The following is a 17500-nucleotide window of genomic DNA, read 5'->3' on the forward strand; positions in this document are numbered from 1 at the left end:
GTGTAATGAGTGTGTGTAATAAGAGTGTGTGTGTAATGAGAGTGTGTGTAATGAGAGTGTGTAATAAGTGTGTGTAATAAGAGTGTGTGTGTAATGAGAGTGTGTAATGAGTGTGTGTAATGAGAGTGTGTGTAATAAGTGTGTGTGTAATGAGAGTGTGTAATGAGAGTGTGTGTAATAAGAGTGTGTGTAATGAGAGTGTGTGTAATAAGAGTGTGTAATAAGTGTGTGTAATAAGAGAGTGTGTAATAAGTGTGTGTAATGAGAGTGTGTGTAATGAGTGTGTGTAATGAGAGTGTGTGTAATGAGTGTGTGTAATGAGAGTGTGTAATGAGAGTGTGTGTAATGAGAGTGTGTAATGAGAGTGTGTAATGAGAGTGTGTGTAATGAGAGTGTGTAATGAGAGTGTGTGTAATGAGAGTGTGTAATGAGTGTGTGTAATAAGAGTGTGTGTAATAAGTGTGTGTAATAAGAGAGTGTGTGTAATGAGAGTGTGTAATGAGAGTGTGTAATAAGAGTGTGTGTGTAATGAGAGTGTGTGTAATGAGAGTGTGTGTAATAACAGTGTGTGTAATAAGAGTGTGTGTGTAATAAGTGTGTGTAATGAGAGTGTGTAATGAGAGTGTGTGTAATGAGAGTGTGTAATGAGAGAGTGTGTAATAAGAGTGTGTGTAATGAGTGTGTGTGTAATAAGGGTGTGTGTAATAAGGGTGTGTGTAATGAGTGTGTGTGTAATAAGTGTGTGTGTAATGAGAGTGTGTGTAATGAGAGTGTGTAATAAGAGTGTGTGTGTAATGAGTGTGTGTAATGAGAGTGTGTAATAAGAGTGTGTGTGTAATGAGAGTGTGTAATAAGTGTGTGTAATAAGAGTGTGTGTAATGAGTGTGTGTGTAATAAGTGTGTGTGTAATGAGAGTGTGTGTAATGAGAGTGTGTAATGAGAGTGTGTAATAAGAGTGTGTGTGTAATGAGTGTGTGTAATGAGTGTGTGTGTAATAAGTGTGTGTAATAAGAGTGTGTGTAATGAGTGTGTGTGTAATAAGTGTGTGTAATGAGTGTGTGTAATGAGTGTGTGTAATGAGAGTGTGTAATGAGAGAGTGTGTAATGAGTGTGTGTGTAATAAGTGTGTGTGTAATGAGAGTGTGTGTAATGAGAGTGTGTAATGAGAGTGTGTAATAAGAGTGTGTGTGTAATGAGAGTGTGTGTAATGAGAGTGTGTAATAAGAGTGTGTGTGTAATGAGAGTGTGTAATGAGAGTGTGTAATGAGAGTGTGTGTAATAACAGTGTGTGTGTAATGAGTGTGTGTGTAATAAGAGTGTGTGTGTAATGAGAGTGTGTGTAATGAGAGTGTGTAATGAGAGTGTGTGTGTAATGAGAGTGTGTAATGAGAGTGTGTAATGAGAGAGTGTGTAATAAGAGTGTGTGTGTAATGAGAGTGTGTGTAATAACAGTGTGTGTAATAAGAGTGTGTGTGTAATGAGAGTGTGTGTAATGAGAGTGTGTAATGAGAGTGTGTGTGTAATGAGAGTGTGTGTGTAATGAGAGTGTGTAATGAGAGTGTGTAATAAGAGAGTGTGTAATGAGAGTGTGTGTAATGAGAGTGTGTAATGAGAGTGTGTAATGAGAGTGTGTAATGAGAGTGTGTGTAATAACTGTGTGTGTAATAAGAGTGTGTGTGTGTAATGAGAGTGTGTAATGAGAGTGTGTAATGAGAGTGTGTAATGAGAGAGTGTGTAATAAGAGTGTGTGTGTAATGAGAGTGTGTAATGAGAGTGTGTAATGAGAGTGTGTGTAATAACAGTGTGTGTGTGTAATGAGAGTGTGTGTAATGAGAGTGTGTAATGAGAGTGTGTAATAAGAGAGTGTGTAATGAGAGTGTGTGTAATGAGAGTGTGTAATGAGAGAGTGTGTAATAAGTGTGTGTAATAAGAGTGTGTGTAATGAGTGTGTGTGTAATAAGGGTGTGTGTGTAATAAGAGAGTGTGTAATAAGTGTGTGTAATAAGAGTGTGTGTAATGAGTGTGTGTAATAAGAGTGTGTGTAATAAGAGAGTGTGTAATGAGTGTGTGTGTAATGAGTGTGTGTGTAATAAGTGTGTGTGTAATGAGTGTGTGTGTAATGAGTGTGTGTGTAATGAGTGTGTGTGTAATAAGAGTGTGTAATGAGAGTGTGTGTAATAAGTGTGTGTGTAATGAGTGTGTGTGTGTAATGAGTGTGTGTGTAATGAGAGTGTGTAATGAGAGTGTGTGTAAGTGTGTAATGAGTGTGTGTGTAATGAGTGAGTGTGTGTAATGAGTGTGTGTGTGTGTAGTGAGTGTGTGTAATGAGTGTGTGTGTAATGAGTGTGTGTGTGTGTAATGAGTGTGTGTAATGAGTGTGTGTGTGTAATGTGTGTGTGTAATGTGTGTGTGTAATGTGTGTGTGTGCAATGAGTGTGTGTGTGTAATGTGTGTGTAATGTGTGTGTGTGTAATGAGTGTGTGTGTGTAATGAGTGAGTGTGTGTGTAATGAGTGTGTGTGTAATGAGTGTGTGTGTGTAATGAGTGTGTGTGTAATGAGTGTGTGTGTGTAATGAGTGTGTGTGTGTGTAATGAGTGTGTGTGTGTGTAATGAGTGTGTGTGTAATGAGTGAGTGTGTAATGAGTGTGTATGTGTAATGAGTGTGTGTGTAATGAGTGTGTGTGTGTAATGTGTGTGTGTAATGTGTGTGTGTGTAATGAGTGTGTGTGTGTAATGTGTGTGTAATGTGTGTGTGTGTAATGAGTGTGTGTGTGTAATGAGTGAGTGTGTGTGTAATGAGTGTGTGTGTAATGAGTGTGTGTAATGAGTGTGTGTGTGTGTAATGAGTGTGTGTGTGTGTAATGAGTGTGTGTGTAATGAGTGTGTGTGTGTGTAATGAGTGTGTGTGTGTAATGAGTGTGTGTGTAATGAGTGTGTGTGTGTAATGAGTGTGTGTGTAATGAGTGTGTGTGTGTAATGAGTGTGTGTGTGTAATGAGTGTGTGTGTGTGTAATGAGTGAGTGTAATGAGTGTGTGTGTAATGAGTGAGTGTGTAATGAGTGAGTGTAATGAGTGTGTGTGTGTGTAGTGAGTGTGTGTAATGAGTGTGTGTGTAATGAGTGTGTGTGTGTAATGTGTGTGTGTAATGTGTGTGTGTGTAATGAGTGTGTGTGTGTAATGTGTGTGTGTGTGTAATGAGTGTGTGTGTGTAATGAGTGAGTGTGTGTGTAATGAGTGTGTGTGTAATGAGTGTGTGTAATGAGTGTGTGTGTGTGTAATGAGTGTGTGTGTGTGTAATGAGTGTGTGTAATGAGTGTGTGTGTGTGTAATGAGTGTGTGTGTAATGAGTGTGTGTGTAATGAGTGTGTGTGTGTGTAATGAGTGTGTGTGTAATGAGTGTGTGTGTGTAATGAGTGTGTGTGTGTGTAATGAGTGTGTGTGTGTGTAATGAGTGTGTGTGTGTAATGAGTGTGTGTAATGTGTGTGTGTAATGAGTGTGTGTGTGTAATGAGTGTGTGTGTGTAATGAGTGTGTGTGTGATGAGTGTGTGTGTAATGAGTGTGTGTGTGTGTAATGAGTGTGTGTAATGAGTGTGTGTGTGTAATGAGTGTGTGTGTGTGTAATGAGTGTGTGTGTGTAATGAGTGTGTGTGTGTAATGAGTGTGTGTGTGTGTAATGAGTGTGTGTAATGAGTGTGTGTGTGTGTAATGAGTGTGTGTGTGTAATGAGTGTGTGTGTGTGTAATGAGTGTGTGTGTGTGTAATGAGTGTGTGTAATGAGTGTGTGTGTGTGTAATGAGTGTGTGTGTGTGTAATGAGTGTGTGTGTGTGTGATGAGTGTGTGTGTGATGAGTGTGTGTGTGTAATGAGTGTGTGTGTGTAATGAGTGTGTGTGTGTAATGAGTGTGTGTGTGTGATGAGTGTGTGTGTGATGAGTGTGTGTGTGTAATGAGTGTGTGTGTGTAATGAGTGTGTGTGTGTAATGAGTGTGTGTGTGTGATGAGTGTGTGTGTGATGAGTGTGTGTGTGTAATGAGTGTGTGTGTGTGATGAGTGTGTGTGTGTAATGAGTGTGTGTGTGTGATGAGTGTGTGTGTGATGAGTGTGTGTGTGTGTAATGAGTGTGTGTGTGTGTGTGTAATGAGTGTGTGTGTGTGTAATGAGTGTGTGTGTGTAATGAGTGTGTGTGTGTGTAATGAGTGTGTGTGTGTGATGAGTGTGTGTGTGTGTAATGAGTGTGTGTGTGATGAGTGTGTGTGTGTAATGAGTGTGTGTGTGATGAGTGTGTGTGTGATGAGTGTGTGTGTGTGTGTAATGAGTGTGTGTGTGTGTGTAATGAGTGTGTGTGTGTGTAATGAGTGTGTGTGTGTAATGAGTGTGTGTGTGTGTAATGAGTGTGTGTGATGAGTGTGTGTGTGTGTAATGAGTGTGTGTGTGTGTGATGAGTGTGTGTGTGTGTGTAATGAGTGTGTGTGTGTGTGTGTAATGAGTGTGTGTGTGTGTAATGAGTGTGTGTGTGTAATGAGTGTGTGTGTGTGTAATGAGTGTGTGTGATGAGTGTGTGTGTGTGTAATGAGTGTGTGTGTGTGTAATGAGTGTGTGTGTGTGTGTGTAATGAGTGTGTGTGTGTGTGTGTAATGAGTGTGTGTGTGTGTAATGAGTGTGTGTGTGTGTAATGAGTGTGTGTGTGTGTGATGAGTGTGTGTGTGATGAGTGTGTGTGTGTAATGAGTGTGTGTGTAATGAGTGTGTGTGTGTGTAATGAGTGTGTGTGTGTGTGATGAGTGTGTGTGTGATGAGTGTGTGTGTGTAATGAGTGTGTGTGTGTAATGAGTGTGTGTGTGTAATGAGTGTGTGTGTGTGATGAGTGTGTGTGTGATGAGTGTGTGTGTGTAATGAGTGTGTGTGTGTGATGAGTGTGTGTGTGTAATGAGTGTGTGTGTGTGATGAGTGTGTGTGTGATGAGTGTGTGTGTGTGTAATGAGTGTGTGTGTGTGTGTGTAATGAGTGTGTGTGTGTGTAATGAGTGTGTGTGTGTAATGAGTGTGTGTGTGTGTAATGAGTGTGTGTGTGTGATGAGTGTGTGTGTGTGTAATGAGTGTGTGTGTGATGAGTGTGTGTGTGTAATGAGTGTGTGTGTGATGAGTGTGTGTGTGATGAGTGTGTGTGTGTGTGTAATGAGTGTGTGTGTGTGTGTGTAATGAGTGTGTGTGTGTGTAATGAGTGTGTGTGTGTAATGAGTGTGTGTGTGTGTAATGAGTGTGTGTGATGAGTGTGTGTGTGTGTAATGAGTGTGTGTGTGTGTAATGAGTGTGTGTGTGTGTGTGTAATGAGTGTGTGTGTGTGTGTGTAATGAGTGTGTGTGTGTGTAATGAGTGTGTGTGTGTGTGTGTGTGTGTAATGAGTGTGTGTGTGTGTAATGAGTGTGTGTGTGTAATGAGTGTGTGTGTGTGTAATGAGTGTGTGTAATGAGTGTGTGTGTGTGTAATGAGTGTGTGTGTGTAATGAGTGTGTGTGTGTGTAATGAGTGTGTGTGTGTGTAATGAGTGTGTGTGTGTAATGAGTGTGTGTAATGAGTGTGTGTAATGAGTGTGTGTAATGAGTGTGTGTGTGTGTAATGAGTGTGTGTGTGTGATGAGTGTGTGTGTGTAATGAGTGTGTGTGTAATGAGTGTGTGTGTAATGAGTGTGTGTGTGTGTAATGAGTGTGTGTGTAATGAGTGTGTGTGTAATGAGTGTGTGTGTGTGTAATGAGTGTGTGTGTAATGAGTGTGTGTGTGTGTAATGAGTGTGTGTGTAATGAGTGAGTGTGTGTGTGTAATGAGTGTGTGTGTGTGATGAGTGTGTGTGTGTGTAATGAGTGTGTGTGTGTGTAATGAGTGTGTGTAATGAGTGTGTGTAATGAGTGAGTGTGTGTGTGTAATGAGTGTGTGTGTGTGATGAGTGTGTGTGCACGCGCAGGCTGAGCTCTACCTCGAAGTCAGTGGGGTGGAACATGTTCTGGATGATCACCACTCGCTCGTGTCTCTTACGCACTTCTCCTTTCTTCTCAGGTCTCCAGTCCAGCTGCCTGCAAACACCAGCACGCACCATCAGATGCACAGAGAGAGTCGTCTTCATGCAGGAATAAATAAATGAAATGTGGAATAAATAAATAAATTTAATGGAATTTAATTTAATTAAAACGGTACTTCTGCTGCTGCTGCAGTTTTTTGCGATACTCTTTGTTCTTCTTTTTCTTCTTGCTGGCGTCGTACTGGCCTTTCAGCTCAAAGCGAGCCGCTTCCACGTGCAGCCGGTAACCGCGGACCTCGTACTCATCCAGCAAACGCTCGGCCAGAGCTACTGACTCTCTCTACACACACGCGCGCGCACACACACACACACACGCGCACACACAAACACACGCGCACACAAACACACACACACGCACACACAAACACACACGCACATGCACACACAAACACACACGCACACACAAACACACACGCGCGCACACACGCGCGCACACACGCGCACACACACGCGCACACACACAGACAAATTAATACACAGATGAACAGGGCGTCAGTATCAGTATCAGACGTGTGTGTGCATGCGTGTGTGTGTGAGTGTGTTTGTGTGGTGTGTTTGTGTGTTTGTGTGAGTGTGTGTGGTGTGTGTGTGTGTGTGTGTGTGTGTGTGTGTGTGGGTGTGAGTGTGTGGTGTGTGTGTGTGTGTGTGTGTGTGTGTGGGTGTGAGTGTGTGGTGTGTGTGTGTGTGTGTTTCACAGTCACTCACCTTCAGGTAACAGCAGAGTCCGTCTCCTTTCTGATTCCCTTCACTGTCTTTGTATAATTTAATTTTATACTCCTCTGTCATCGGGTCTCTCATTATTATTCCACATTTAGACATTATCTCCGCAAACTCATCAGGAGTGATATCAGGAGGGAGACCTGCACACACACACACACACACACACACACACACCCCGTATAATAAAGCATGTACGTAGGTAAATATGTTGTAAACTGTATACACTACTGTATACAACACTGTACACGCTGAGTATTTAAAGCCACACTTACCTGACACGTAAACATTTGTGTTTTTCTCTTTCTCAATATCAAACCAGCCTGTACACGTGAGAAAGAAGCTGTGGGTTACTCGCAGTTCTTAAAATACAAATTTAAATAAAATCTGATAAGTGTGTAATAAAATATTATTGGAGTCTCATTTCATATGCACAGTAGTCGGCCAATCAGAACAGAGCTCATTTACATGTACGAGTCCTAAAGGCACAGTGAGTAACTGTGAGTAATGAAGGACTTAAAATTATAAAATGCACAATGCTGTTTTTGTTAAAATTGCATTTCAGAGGGAATAAACAAACAAACAAACAAAAAATAAATAAAGTGCACTGTGAAAACTTGATATCATGTTGAGGTTCTGCTGGTGTGTACACAAACCCGGTTCCGCTTTCCTCTTCTCTCCTTTCTTCTTTTCCTCTTTAGTGGTTCCCAAGTCTGTCACTTCCTCCTCCTGCTTCTCCTCTCTCTCCTTCTCCTCTTTCTCCTTCTCCTCTTTCTCCTTCTCCTCTTTCTCCTTCTCCTCTTTCTCCTTCTCCTCTTTCTCCTCTTTCGGTTTCTCAGGCTGAGGTTCTCCGGTCGCCGCTGAAGCTCCATCTTCACTGAAGCCGTAATTTGCCTGATACGCAGCGATGAAGTCCTCCGTTATCTGCACACACAACATCCACACACACGCACGTTCACGACTCTGCTCTCCAAACATGTTTTACACACGTCTCCTCACCTTAAAGAACGCACTACACAAACACATATACGTTTATAGTGAATATAAAAACATCTCAAAAGAACAACAAGAACAAAAATATCACAATGGACTAATAAATGACTTTTTAAAAATATTCTCAAAACAATATGAAATCTGTGTGTGACTTTCTCAGACCTTTGGAAACCAGGCCTTCTTGTCGTGGTCCCAGTCGTAGACGGTGCCGTCCTCAGGGTCCACGTACGTGTACGGATCATCTCCATCGTCCCGTCGCTGACCGTAAAGTTCCTGCAGCCGAAGCTGCTCATGAAATTCCCGATTCCCGTCCAAGTCTCCGCTCATCTGCACATTAAGAGGAGTAAAAGCAGAAGCTGGGTGTTTTATTCTCTACGTAAAAGAGGACAAGACATAAGTTTTCCTAGGAGACATCGTTATAAGAATTAAATATGTGTGTGTGTGTGTGTGATAAAGTGAGTAAAGCTAACAGCGTGTGTGTGTGTGTGTGTGTGTGTGTGTTGGATAAAGTCAGTAAAGCTAACAGTGTGTGTGTGTATGTGTGTGTGTGTCCTGACATGAACCACATCACTGCTCACTTTAACTCTTCTGTACAAATGAAAAGGTCTAATATAAAAATGATAAACAGTGGAACTGTATGAAAAATGTTTTAAAACAATAGACTTTATCTTCAAATAAATGGTTTTATTTCTTACACACACACACACACACACACACACACACACACACACACACACAGACACAGACTTTAGACTCGTTATTACGTGTTAATAAACACTGTTACTGACTCAGTGCTCTTTAATAACCCACTGAGCCGTTATAAAACCACTGAAGCTAAGCTAAGCTAAACTAACCGACAGAATGCAGCTTAGACATATACATTAATGTCTCTTATGTTCATCATCACACTAACTATTAACACACAAACTACAACAACCCAAAAACACAGCTGCAATTAAACACCTAAACAGCAAGCGCTTACCTCTGTGCGCCCAAATCTCGCGGTTTATGTACTTCCGGTTAGTCCGCCGCTTTGATTAGTCCTGACAGCAACTGTGCTCCTTTTCTAAAGTTCCGTGCTGGTGATGAGGCTCGAACAGGAACCTGGTATTTTTATATTAATATTAATCACAGAATCTATCCAGTAAAAATGTAAGTTTGAATTAGATATTGGTAAAAATAAAAAATAAATAAATAAATAAATAAATAAATAAATAAATAAATAAATAAATAAATAAATAAACTTAGAACATTCAGGGTTGGTTTTCCAAATATAAAAAAGCACTGCGAAGGTAAGATCAGCTTCACCGGGGAAAAGACTGAGAGCGCGTCTCACTCGGCTCGCTAGTTCAGTACTCAGGGCGCTGATCAGGGAGGCGGCCATTTTAAGGGCAAAATCCTTCCAGTGCACTGGAACATTCGCTCCCTAAAAAATCCCACAATGCACCGCAAAAACCAGGGAGCATCGACGCTCGCTACGTTCCCTTACGGGAAATGACGTCATATTTTCTGAAGCTTGAACAAAATGGCGGCCAAACTCTCAGCCAACTTCGTCTACGAACGTCAGGAGCTTGTTATGGTTGTTGTGGCTCTCAGATGATTCCTTACGTTAGCGATTTTAACTTTATTTGACGTTCTGTATACGGCGTGTTTGAGTCTAACGGCTTTTAAGTGTTTAATGATTTAAATAAATCCACTAGCGAGCTACGATCCTGCTCGAAGCACCGTGACAGAAACGCCTGTGATTAAGCTAATAAATTTATACGGTATATAACGTCAGAAAGATATCGGTCCTGACTGTTGGTGATAAACGCCAGCGGTGACGTTTTACAGCGCGAGTACGTCGTCATGGTGACGGGAATTGAGGCATCAGCGTCACAGTGTGTAGTGAGACAGGGTCCTAGTGCCTGAACTCCTGCACACCATCTACTGATTCACCACCGAGGGAGCGAGCTGATTGAGACGCGTCCTGTGTTAAGTGTGAAATTCCCAGTATATTCTGTGTATGAGATCCTGAGTACAGTAATCATCTGAGTGAAATATTAACGCTAGGGGAAATTTTAATCAGCGGCCATGTTAGTTCTGAGCTGCTATAAGCCCCGCCCCTGCTGTTCTGTGGTGATTGATGATAATGTCAGTGCAGAATGTGTCACGCTGTGCAAAAGCCGATGTTTATTGACAGAAAAGGAAAGACAAGTAAGCATTTACAGCACGTTTCACAGTAACAGATAATTAACGACAGCCGTTATCACATAGAATCAGAATTTACATATTATTGCTAGTTATATTTATTGAGTTGCTTCGATTTGTGTAAAATCTCAACACATAGCTCATTTAAGTTTAAACAATATCATTTTTAAGATGTGAAGAAAATGAATATCAGGACAGTACACACTGCATGAATCAGAAAACACAGCGGTAACATAAAGCTGGAAATGAGCGCTAGTTGAAGAAAACGTCGTTGTCAGGAACCTCTTTCGGGGTCCAGTTTAGGGAGAGTGTGCTGTACCCTGCACCCTCGGGGAGTGGAGTGTGTGCTCGCTGCGCTCGAGGCAGGATGAAGCTCTGCTGATACACCACACCTGCACACACAAATACAACACATCACAGAGTTTTTCTACATCACACACACTGCTCGAGTGTTTCTCCAAGAACTTCATCTTTTCTACATCACACACACTGCTCGAGTTTTTCTCCAGGACTTTCATCTCACACACACTGCTCACTACATAGTGTGCTACTTTTGCAGGACTATTTTGGTACAAACTCCTGGAGAAAAAGGAAGAAATAAAAATGACTGACACCTGTAAGCATTTCATAGAGAGAATAAATCTGTACCCAATCTTTGTGCAGCACAATATCCTGTGTGTGTGTGTGTGTGTGTGTGTGTTACCCAGGTCAGGTCTCTTCACAGAGAAGTGGTGTTCAGTGCAGTGTGAGGAAGCTGAGGAGCTCTGAGTTGAGTTGGATTTATTGGATCTAACTGAAGCTACAGTGGGGAAGGTCAGCATCGGAGTGTGTCTGGGTTTGTTGATGATCGGAGGAGTGTGACTCCATTCTGCTAATGAGAGAAACACACACACACACTCCTAATTTATCTCAGCACTTAATCACCTGAACATCATCAGTGTTACAGAAACATGAAAAAAATGTAAGCTGCTTATATCAGAGGGGTTAGCTGATGTTTTTACTGATCTCTCAGCTGATTGGTTGGTTTCTGGTACCTGAGTACTCCTGCAGTTTGAAGCGTCCGAAGCACAGGTGCACTCTCCACTGTTTACGCACATTTTCCTTCATCAGACATTGAAACACAAAAATAAAGAAACCTGAAAAACACAAACACATCACCTGATCAACTGTTCACAATGTCAGCTACGGCAACACCTCACCTACACACACACACACACCTGTGCAGTCTCACCTATAACACACTCACACACACCTGTAATAAGCTCCACCACTGTTTTGTCGCACCTGTAACTCTCACCAGTTCATAAGCTCACCTTTATATAGTCACACCTGTACCTAAGCCCCGCCCCCTGTGCGTTCTCACCTTGCAGGCTGTTGAGGATGGAGAAGATGTAGAGCAGCGGGACTCTGGCGTCGCCCCAGGTGAGGAAGGCGGCGCTCCAGGTGAGTCCGAGCAGCAGAGTGAGACTGGTGACGCCTCGCAGCTCCTTCATCACACCGCTGTGCTCGCTCACACACGCCCGCCTCACCTGCAGCAGAACCATGAGGAACACGGAACCGTTCACCAGCAGAATCACGCCCACCACGCCCACCACACACACGTAGAACACCACGCTGTCCGACACCCAGCAGCTGCACAGAGAGAGAGAGAGAGAGAGAGAGAGAGAGACAGAAAGAGAAATTACTGAAATGTGTTAAAATCATGTTAAATTGTGTATTAAGTGTAAAATTACTCACAACATTTCTGAGTTCTCGAGCGGCAGGAGTCCGTACGAGTCGGGTTTCACCACCAACACCAAACAGCAGATCAGCAGAGGAACACCTGCAGTTTAAATACTAACATCAAGTGTGCACTACTGAGGGAATCACTAACACACTTACACACTAACACACTTACACACTAACACTCTTACATGCTAACACACTTACACGCTAACACACTTACACACTAACACTCTTACATGCTAACACACTTACACGCTAACACTCTTACACGCTAACACACTTACACACTAACACTCTTACATGCTAACACACTTACACGCTAACACTCTTACACGCTAACACACTTACACACTAACACACTAACACACTAACACTCTTACACGCTAACACTCTTACACGCTAACACACTTACAAACTAACACACTTACACACTAACACTCTTACACGCTAACACACTTGCACACTAACACACTTACACACTAACACTCTTACACACTAACACACACTTACACGCTAACACACTTACACACTAACACTCTTACACGCTAACACACTTACACACTAACACTCTTACACACTAACACACTTACACACTAACACACTTACACGCTAACACACTTACAAACTAACACTCTTACACGCTAACACACTTACACACTAACACTCTTACACACTAACACACACTTACACGCTAACACACTTACACGCTAACACTCTTACACGCTAACACTCTTACACGCTAACACACTTACAAACTAACACTCTTACACACTAACACTCTTACACACTAACACACTTACACGCTAACACTCTTACACGCTAACACACTTACACACTAACACTCTTACACACTAACACTCTTACAAACTAACACTCTTACACGCTAACACACTTACACGCTAACACACTTACACGCTAACACACTTACACACTAACACTCTTACACACTAACACTCTTACACGCTAACACACTTACACACTAACACTCTTACACGCTAACACACTTACAAACTAACACTCTTACACACTAACACACTTACACACTAACACTCTTACACGCTAACACACTTACACACTAACACTCTTACACGCTAACACACTTACACGCTAACACTCTTACACGCTAACACACTTACACGCTAACACTCTTACATGCTAACACACTTACACGCTAACACACTTACACACTAACACTCTTACACACTAACACTCTTACAAACTAACACTCTTACACGCTAACACACTTACACGCTAACACTCTTACACACTAACACTCTTACAAACTAACACTCTTACACGCTAACACTCTTACACACTAACACTCTTACAAACTAACACTCTTACACGCTAACACACTTACACACTAACACACTTACACACTAACACTCTTACACGCTAACACACTTACACACTAACACTCTTACACACTAACACTCTTACAAACTAACACTCTTACACGCTAACACACTTACACACTAACACTCTTACACGCTAACACACTTACACACTAACACACTTACACACTAACACTCTTACACGCTAACACACTTACACACTAACACACTTACACACTAACACTCTTACACGCTAACACACTTACACACTAACACTCTTACACACTAACACTCTTACAAACTAACACTCTTACACGCTAACACACTTACACACTAACACTCTTACACACTAACACTCTTACAAACTAACACTCTTACAAACTAACACTCTTACACGCTAACACACTTACACGCTAACACTCTTACACACTAACACTCTTACAAACTAACACTCTTACACGCTAACACTCTTACACACTAACACTCTTACAAACTAACACTCTTACACGCTAACACACTTACACACTAACACACTTACACACTAACACTCTTACACGCTAACACACTTACACACTAACACACTTACACACTAACACTCTTACACGCTAACACACTTACACACTAACACTCTTACACACTAACACTCTTACAAACTAACACTCTTACACGCTAACACACTTACACACTAACACTCTTACACGCTAACACACTTACACACTAACACACTTACACACTAACACTCTTACACGCTAACACACTTACACACTAACACTCTTACACGCTAACACACTTACACACTAACACACTTACACACTAACACACTTACACACTAACACACACACTTACACGCTAACACACTTACAAACTAACACTCTTACACGCTAACACTCTTACACACTAACACACACACTTACACGCTAACACACTTACAAACTAACACTCTTACACGCTAACACTCTTACACACTAACACACACACTTACACGCTAACACTCTTACACACTAACACTCTTACACACTAACACACTTACACGCTAACACACTTACACACTAACACTCTTACACGCTAACACACTTACACACTAACACTCTTACACGCTAACACACTTACACACTAACACTCTTACACGCTAACACACTTACATGCTAACACACTTACACACTAACACTCTTACACGCTAACACACTTACACACTTACACACTAGTGCTAACACACTAACACTTGTCTCCATTATTCTTTTCTTTAATCTGTATTGACTGTATGATGAGGGTGATGATGAGGGTGATGTATGATGGAGTCATGTTCCCTGCAGATACATTCAGGAGGAGGGTGCCTAGGTAGGGAGCTTTGGTTGGGTAACTTAGGAGCATACTTTTCTAAGGCCCCTCATAGTGGACAATTTGATCAATCCCATAATTCTCGTAGTGATGTAGTTTTGAAAAACAATATAAATCACAATCAATCACGATTCTTATTGGCTGAAAGCTGAAAGATAATATATTCAAATAGATTTAGACTAAAATGGATTTATGCTCAGTTTTTAATCAATTAAGTAATTATGACCTAAATTAATATCTAGTTAATATATTATTATTATTATTATTATTATTATTATTATTATTAATGATAATGATGAAGAAGATGGAGTTGAGATGCCGCACCCCAGCCGATGGAGCAGAATTTGAGGATGTAGGAAGGCACGTAGGCGTTGAACACTTTAACCAGGGCGAAGTACATGTTCACCGCCTCCAGGAACATCCAGGTGAAGGAGGCCAACAGGAAGTAGTGCTGAGTGGTTGCCACGGCGACGCAGAGGGCGGTCAGCCCAAAGGAGGAGAGCCAGGAGTTAACGAGGAAAACAAGGTTGAGGCCGAGCAGAGCGATGGAGAGGTTCATCAGGATCTGAGATGGGTAATCACGCCTCAACTTCCTGTGTGTGTTAAAAGAGTGTGTGAGTATGTGTTAATGTGTGTGTGTGTTTGTGTGTGTGTGTGTGTGTGTAACTCACTCCAGCAGTGAGTAGGTCACCACCGTCACACCAAGGAAGAAAGATGACACTCCACATCCTGTGTACGTGATGAGGGTGAGGATTTTCTCATTCTTCTCATCAATGGGAGCCCTGGATACATCCTAAACCACACACACACACACACACACACGTTTTGGACAAATCCCATCAGGATTGTCAGGACTGAGTGCTGAGAAGAGTGTGAGACGGTTTGATTACCAGCAGCACACCAAAGTGTGTGAGGTGATCACACATACAGGTTGTGTATTCATGAGTCGTGTTGTGTTTCCAACATCCACTGGGGCTCCAACCACCGAGACCACCTATAACACACACACACACACACACACACACAAATCATATGATTAACATGTAGAGGTGAGATAATAACTATTCCTATAAGCAGCGATCTGCGGGGTCCAAGCACCCTTTGTAAGTGGCCAGTTCTTGCCAAGTTACACACAACACTAAAGAGACCAAAGAGACTAGAGAGTAAAGGGATGAGCATAATTTTCAGGTTTTATGATGGCAGCTCAATGCTAACTCTGTAAAATCCTACTGAATGCTGATTGGCTGTCTTTAAATTAACACGGATTCATAGGAAATCAGATACAGTTTGGCACAACAACACAGTACGCCATATTTCAGCTCACTGAGACTCATCAACAACATCAATAATAATAATAGTAATAATAATAGTAATAATAATAATAATAAAGACCCACCATTCTCGTTGAAGTTCCAGTACACACACTGAACATCTCGACCGAGCTGTAAACATACAGAGCGGGTTTGAGTGGTGAATAATGGATAAATGTGGTGATGAACAGTGAGTAAATGAGTCAGTGAACACTCACGGTGTTGGGGTTGAGGTGGTGCAGCCTGATGACGACTGGAACCTTCAGCCCTCTGATGGGCTGCTCTGCGTTAATCACACTGGCAGCTACAACATACGTGTTCAACACCTTCCCTTTCTCACAATTCTAAAGGCACAGACAGGAGCAGGGGTCACAGTGGGTGTGGTCAGTGAGTGTGGTGAGGTCAGTGGGTGTGGTCAGTGAGTGTGGTGAGGTCAGTGGGTGTGGTCAGTGGGAGTGGTGAGTGTGGTGAGGTCAGTGGGTGTGGTCAGTGGGAGTGGTCAGTGAGTGTGGTGAGGTCAGTGGGAGTGGTGAGTGTGGTGAGGTCAGTGGGTGTGGTGAGGTCAGTAGGTGTGGTGAGGTCAGTGGGAGTGGTGAGTGTGGTGAGGTCAGTGGGAGTGGTGAGTGGGTGTGGTCAGTGAGTGTGGTGAGGTCAGTGGGTGTGGTCAGTGGGAGTGGTGAGTGTGGTGAGGTCAGTGGGTGAGGTCAATGGGAGTGGTCAGTGAGTGTGGTGAGGTCAGTAGGTGTGGTCAGTGGGAGTGGTGAGTGTGGTGAGGTCAGTGGGTGTGGTGAGGTCAGTAGGTGTGGTCAGTGAGTGTGGTGAGGTCAGTGGAGTGGTGAGTGTGGTGAGGTCAGTGGGTGTGGTGAGTGTGGTGAGGTCAGTGAGTGTGGTGAGGTCAGTGGGTGTGGTGAGTGTGGTGAGGTCAGTGAGTGTGGTGAGGTCAGTGGGTGTGGTCAGTGAGTGTGGTGAGTGTGGTGAGGTCAGTGAGTGTGGTGAGGTCAGTGAGTGTGGTCAGTGAGTGTGGTGAGTGTGGTGAGGTCAGTGGGTGTGGTCAGTGAGTGTGGTGAGGTCAGTGGTTGTGGTGAGGTCAGTGGGTGTGGTGAGGTCAGTGGGAGTGGTGAGTGTGGTGAGGTCAGTGGGTGTGGTGAGTGTGGTGAGGTCAGTGAGTGTGGTGAGGTCAGTGGGTGTGGTCAGTGAGTGTGGTGAGTGTGGTGAGGTCAGTGGTTGTGGTGAGGTCAGTGGGTGTGGTGAGGTCAGTGGGAGTGGTGAGTGTGGTGAGGTCAGTGGGTGTGGTGAGTGTGGTGAGGTCAGTGGGTGTGGTGAGTGTGGTGAGGTCAGTGAGTGTGGTGAGGTCAGTGGGTGTGGTGAGTGTGGTGAGGTCAGTGAGTGTGGTGAGGTCAGTGGGTGTGGTCAGTGAGTGTGGTGAGTGTGGTGAGGTCAGTGGGTGTGGTCAGTGAGTGTGGTGAGGTCAGTGGGTGTGGTCAGTGGGAGTGGTGAGTGTCGTGAGGTCAGTGGGTGTGGTCAGTGAGTGTGGTGAGGTCAGTGGGTGTGGTCAGTGGGAATGGTGAGTGTGGTCAGGTCAGTAGGTGTGGTCAGTGGGAGTGGTCAGTGAGTGTGGTGAGGTCAGTGGTTGTGGTGAGGTCAGTGGGTGTGGTGAGGTCAGTGGGAGTGGTGAGTGTGGTGAGGTCAGTAGTTGTGGTCAGTGAGTGTGGTCAGTGGGTGTGGTGAGGTCAGTGGGTGTGGTGAGGTCAGTGGGAGTGGTGAGTGTGGTGAGGTCAGTGGGAGTGGTGAGTGGGTGGGGTGAGTGAGTGTGGTGAGGTC

General features: G+C 43.1%; 2 protein-coding genes across 6 annotated transcripts in view; both read right to left on the reverse strand.

The window, feature by feature from the left end:
- The window catches only part of htatsf1 (HIV-1 Tat specific factor 1), an 11816-nt gene extending 2911 nt beyond the window's left edge, over positions 1-8905 (reverse strand). Inside the window, exons 1-7 of the mRNA XM_034312329.2 lie at positions 8765-8905; positions 7945-8109; positions 7446-7713; positions 7065-7112; positions 6778-6932; positions 6189-6352; positions 5971-6067 (exon numbers count right to left, since the gene is read on the reverse strand). Of these exons, the coding sequence (XP_034168220.2) occupies positions 5971-6067; positions 6189-6352; positions 6778-6932; positions 7065-7112; positions 7446-7713; positions 7945-8109 (897 nt within the window). The 5' untranslated portion in view covers positions 8765-8905. The remainder of the gene's footprint in view (positions 1-5970; positions 6068-6188; positions 6353-6777; positions 6933-7064; positions 7113-7445; positions 7714-7944; positions 8110-8764) is intronic.
- Positions 8906-9931: 1026 nt separating this feature from the next.
- Positions 9932-17500, reverse strand: part of LOC113538250 (adhesion G-protein coupled receptor G4) — an 18799-nt gene continuing 11230 nt past the window's right edge. For 2 of the 5 annotated variants that reach the window (XM_053241481.1, XM_053241479.1), the window contains exons 18-27: positions 15898-16023; positions 15766-15811; positions 15260-15363; positions 15041-15162; positions 14694-14962; positions 11710-11794; positions 11336-11604; positions 11007-11108; positions 10676-10843; positions 9932-10364 (exon numbers count right to left, since the gene is read on the reverse strand). In XM_053241481.1, coding sequence (XP_053097456.1) covers positions 10225-10364; positions 10676-10843; positions 11007-11108; positions 11336-11604; positions 11710-11794; positions 14694-14962; positions 15041-15162; positions 15260-15363; positions 15766-15811; positions 15898-16023 — 1431 coding nt within the window. In that variant the 3' untranslated portion in view covers positions 9932-10224. Of the gene's footprint in view, positions 10365-10675; positions 10844-11006; positions 11109-11335; positions 11605-11709; positions 11795-14693; positions 14963-15040; positions 15163-15259; positions 15364-15765; positions 15812-15897; positions 16024-17500 lie in introns of those variants that run through there. The other 3 variants (XM_053241480.1, XR_008304576.1, XR_008304575.1) reach the window with 3 other exon arrangements.

The sequence above is a fragment of the Pangasianodon hypophthalmus genome, chromosome 17 (assembly GCF_027358585.1).
Source record: "Pangasianodon hypophthalmus isolate fPanHyp1 chromosome 17, fPanHyp1.pri, whole genome shotgun sequence".
Classification (NCBI taxonomy): Eukaryota; Metazoa; Chordata; class Actinopteri; order Siluriformes; family Pangasiidae; genus Pangasianodon; species Pangasianodon hypophthalmus.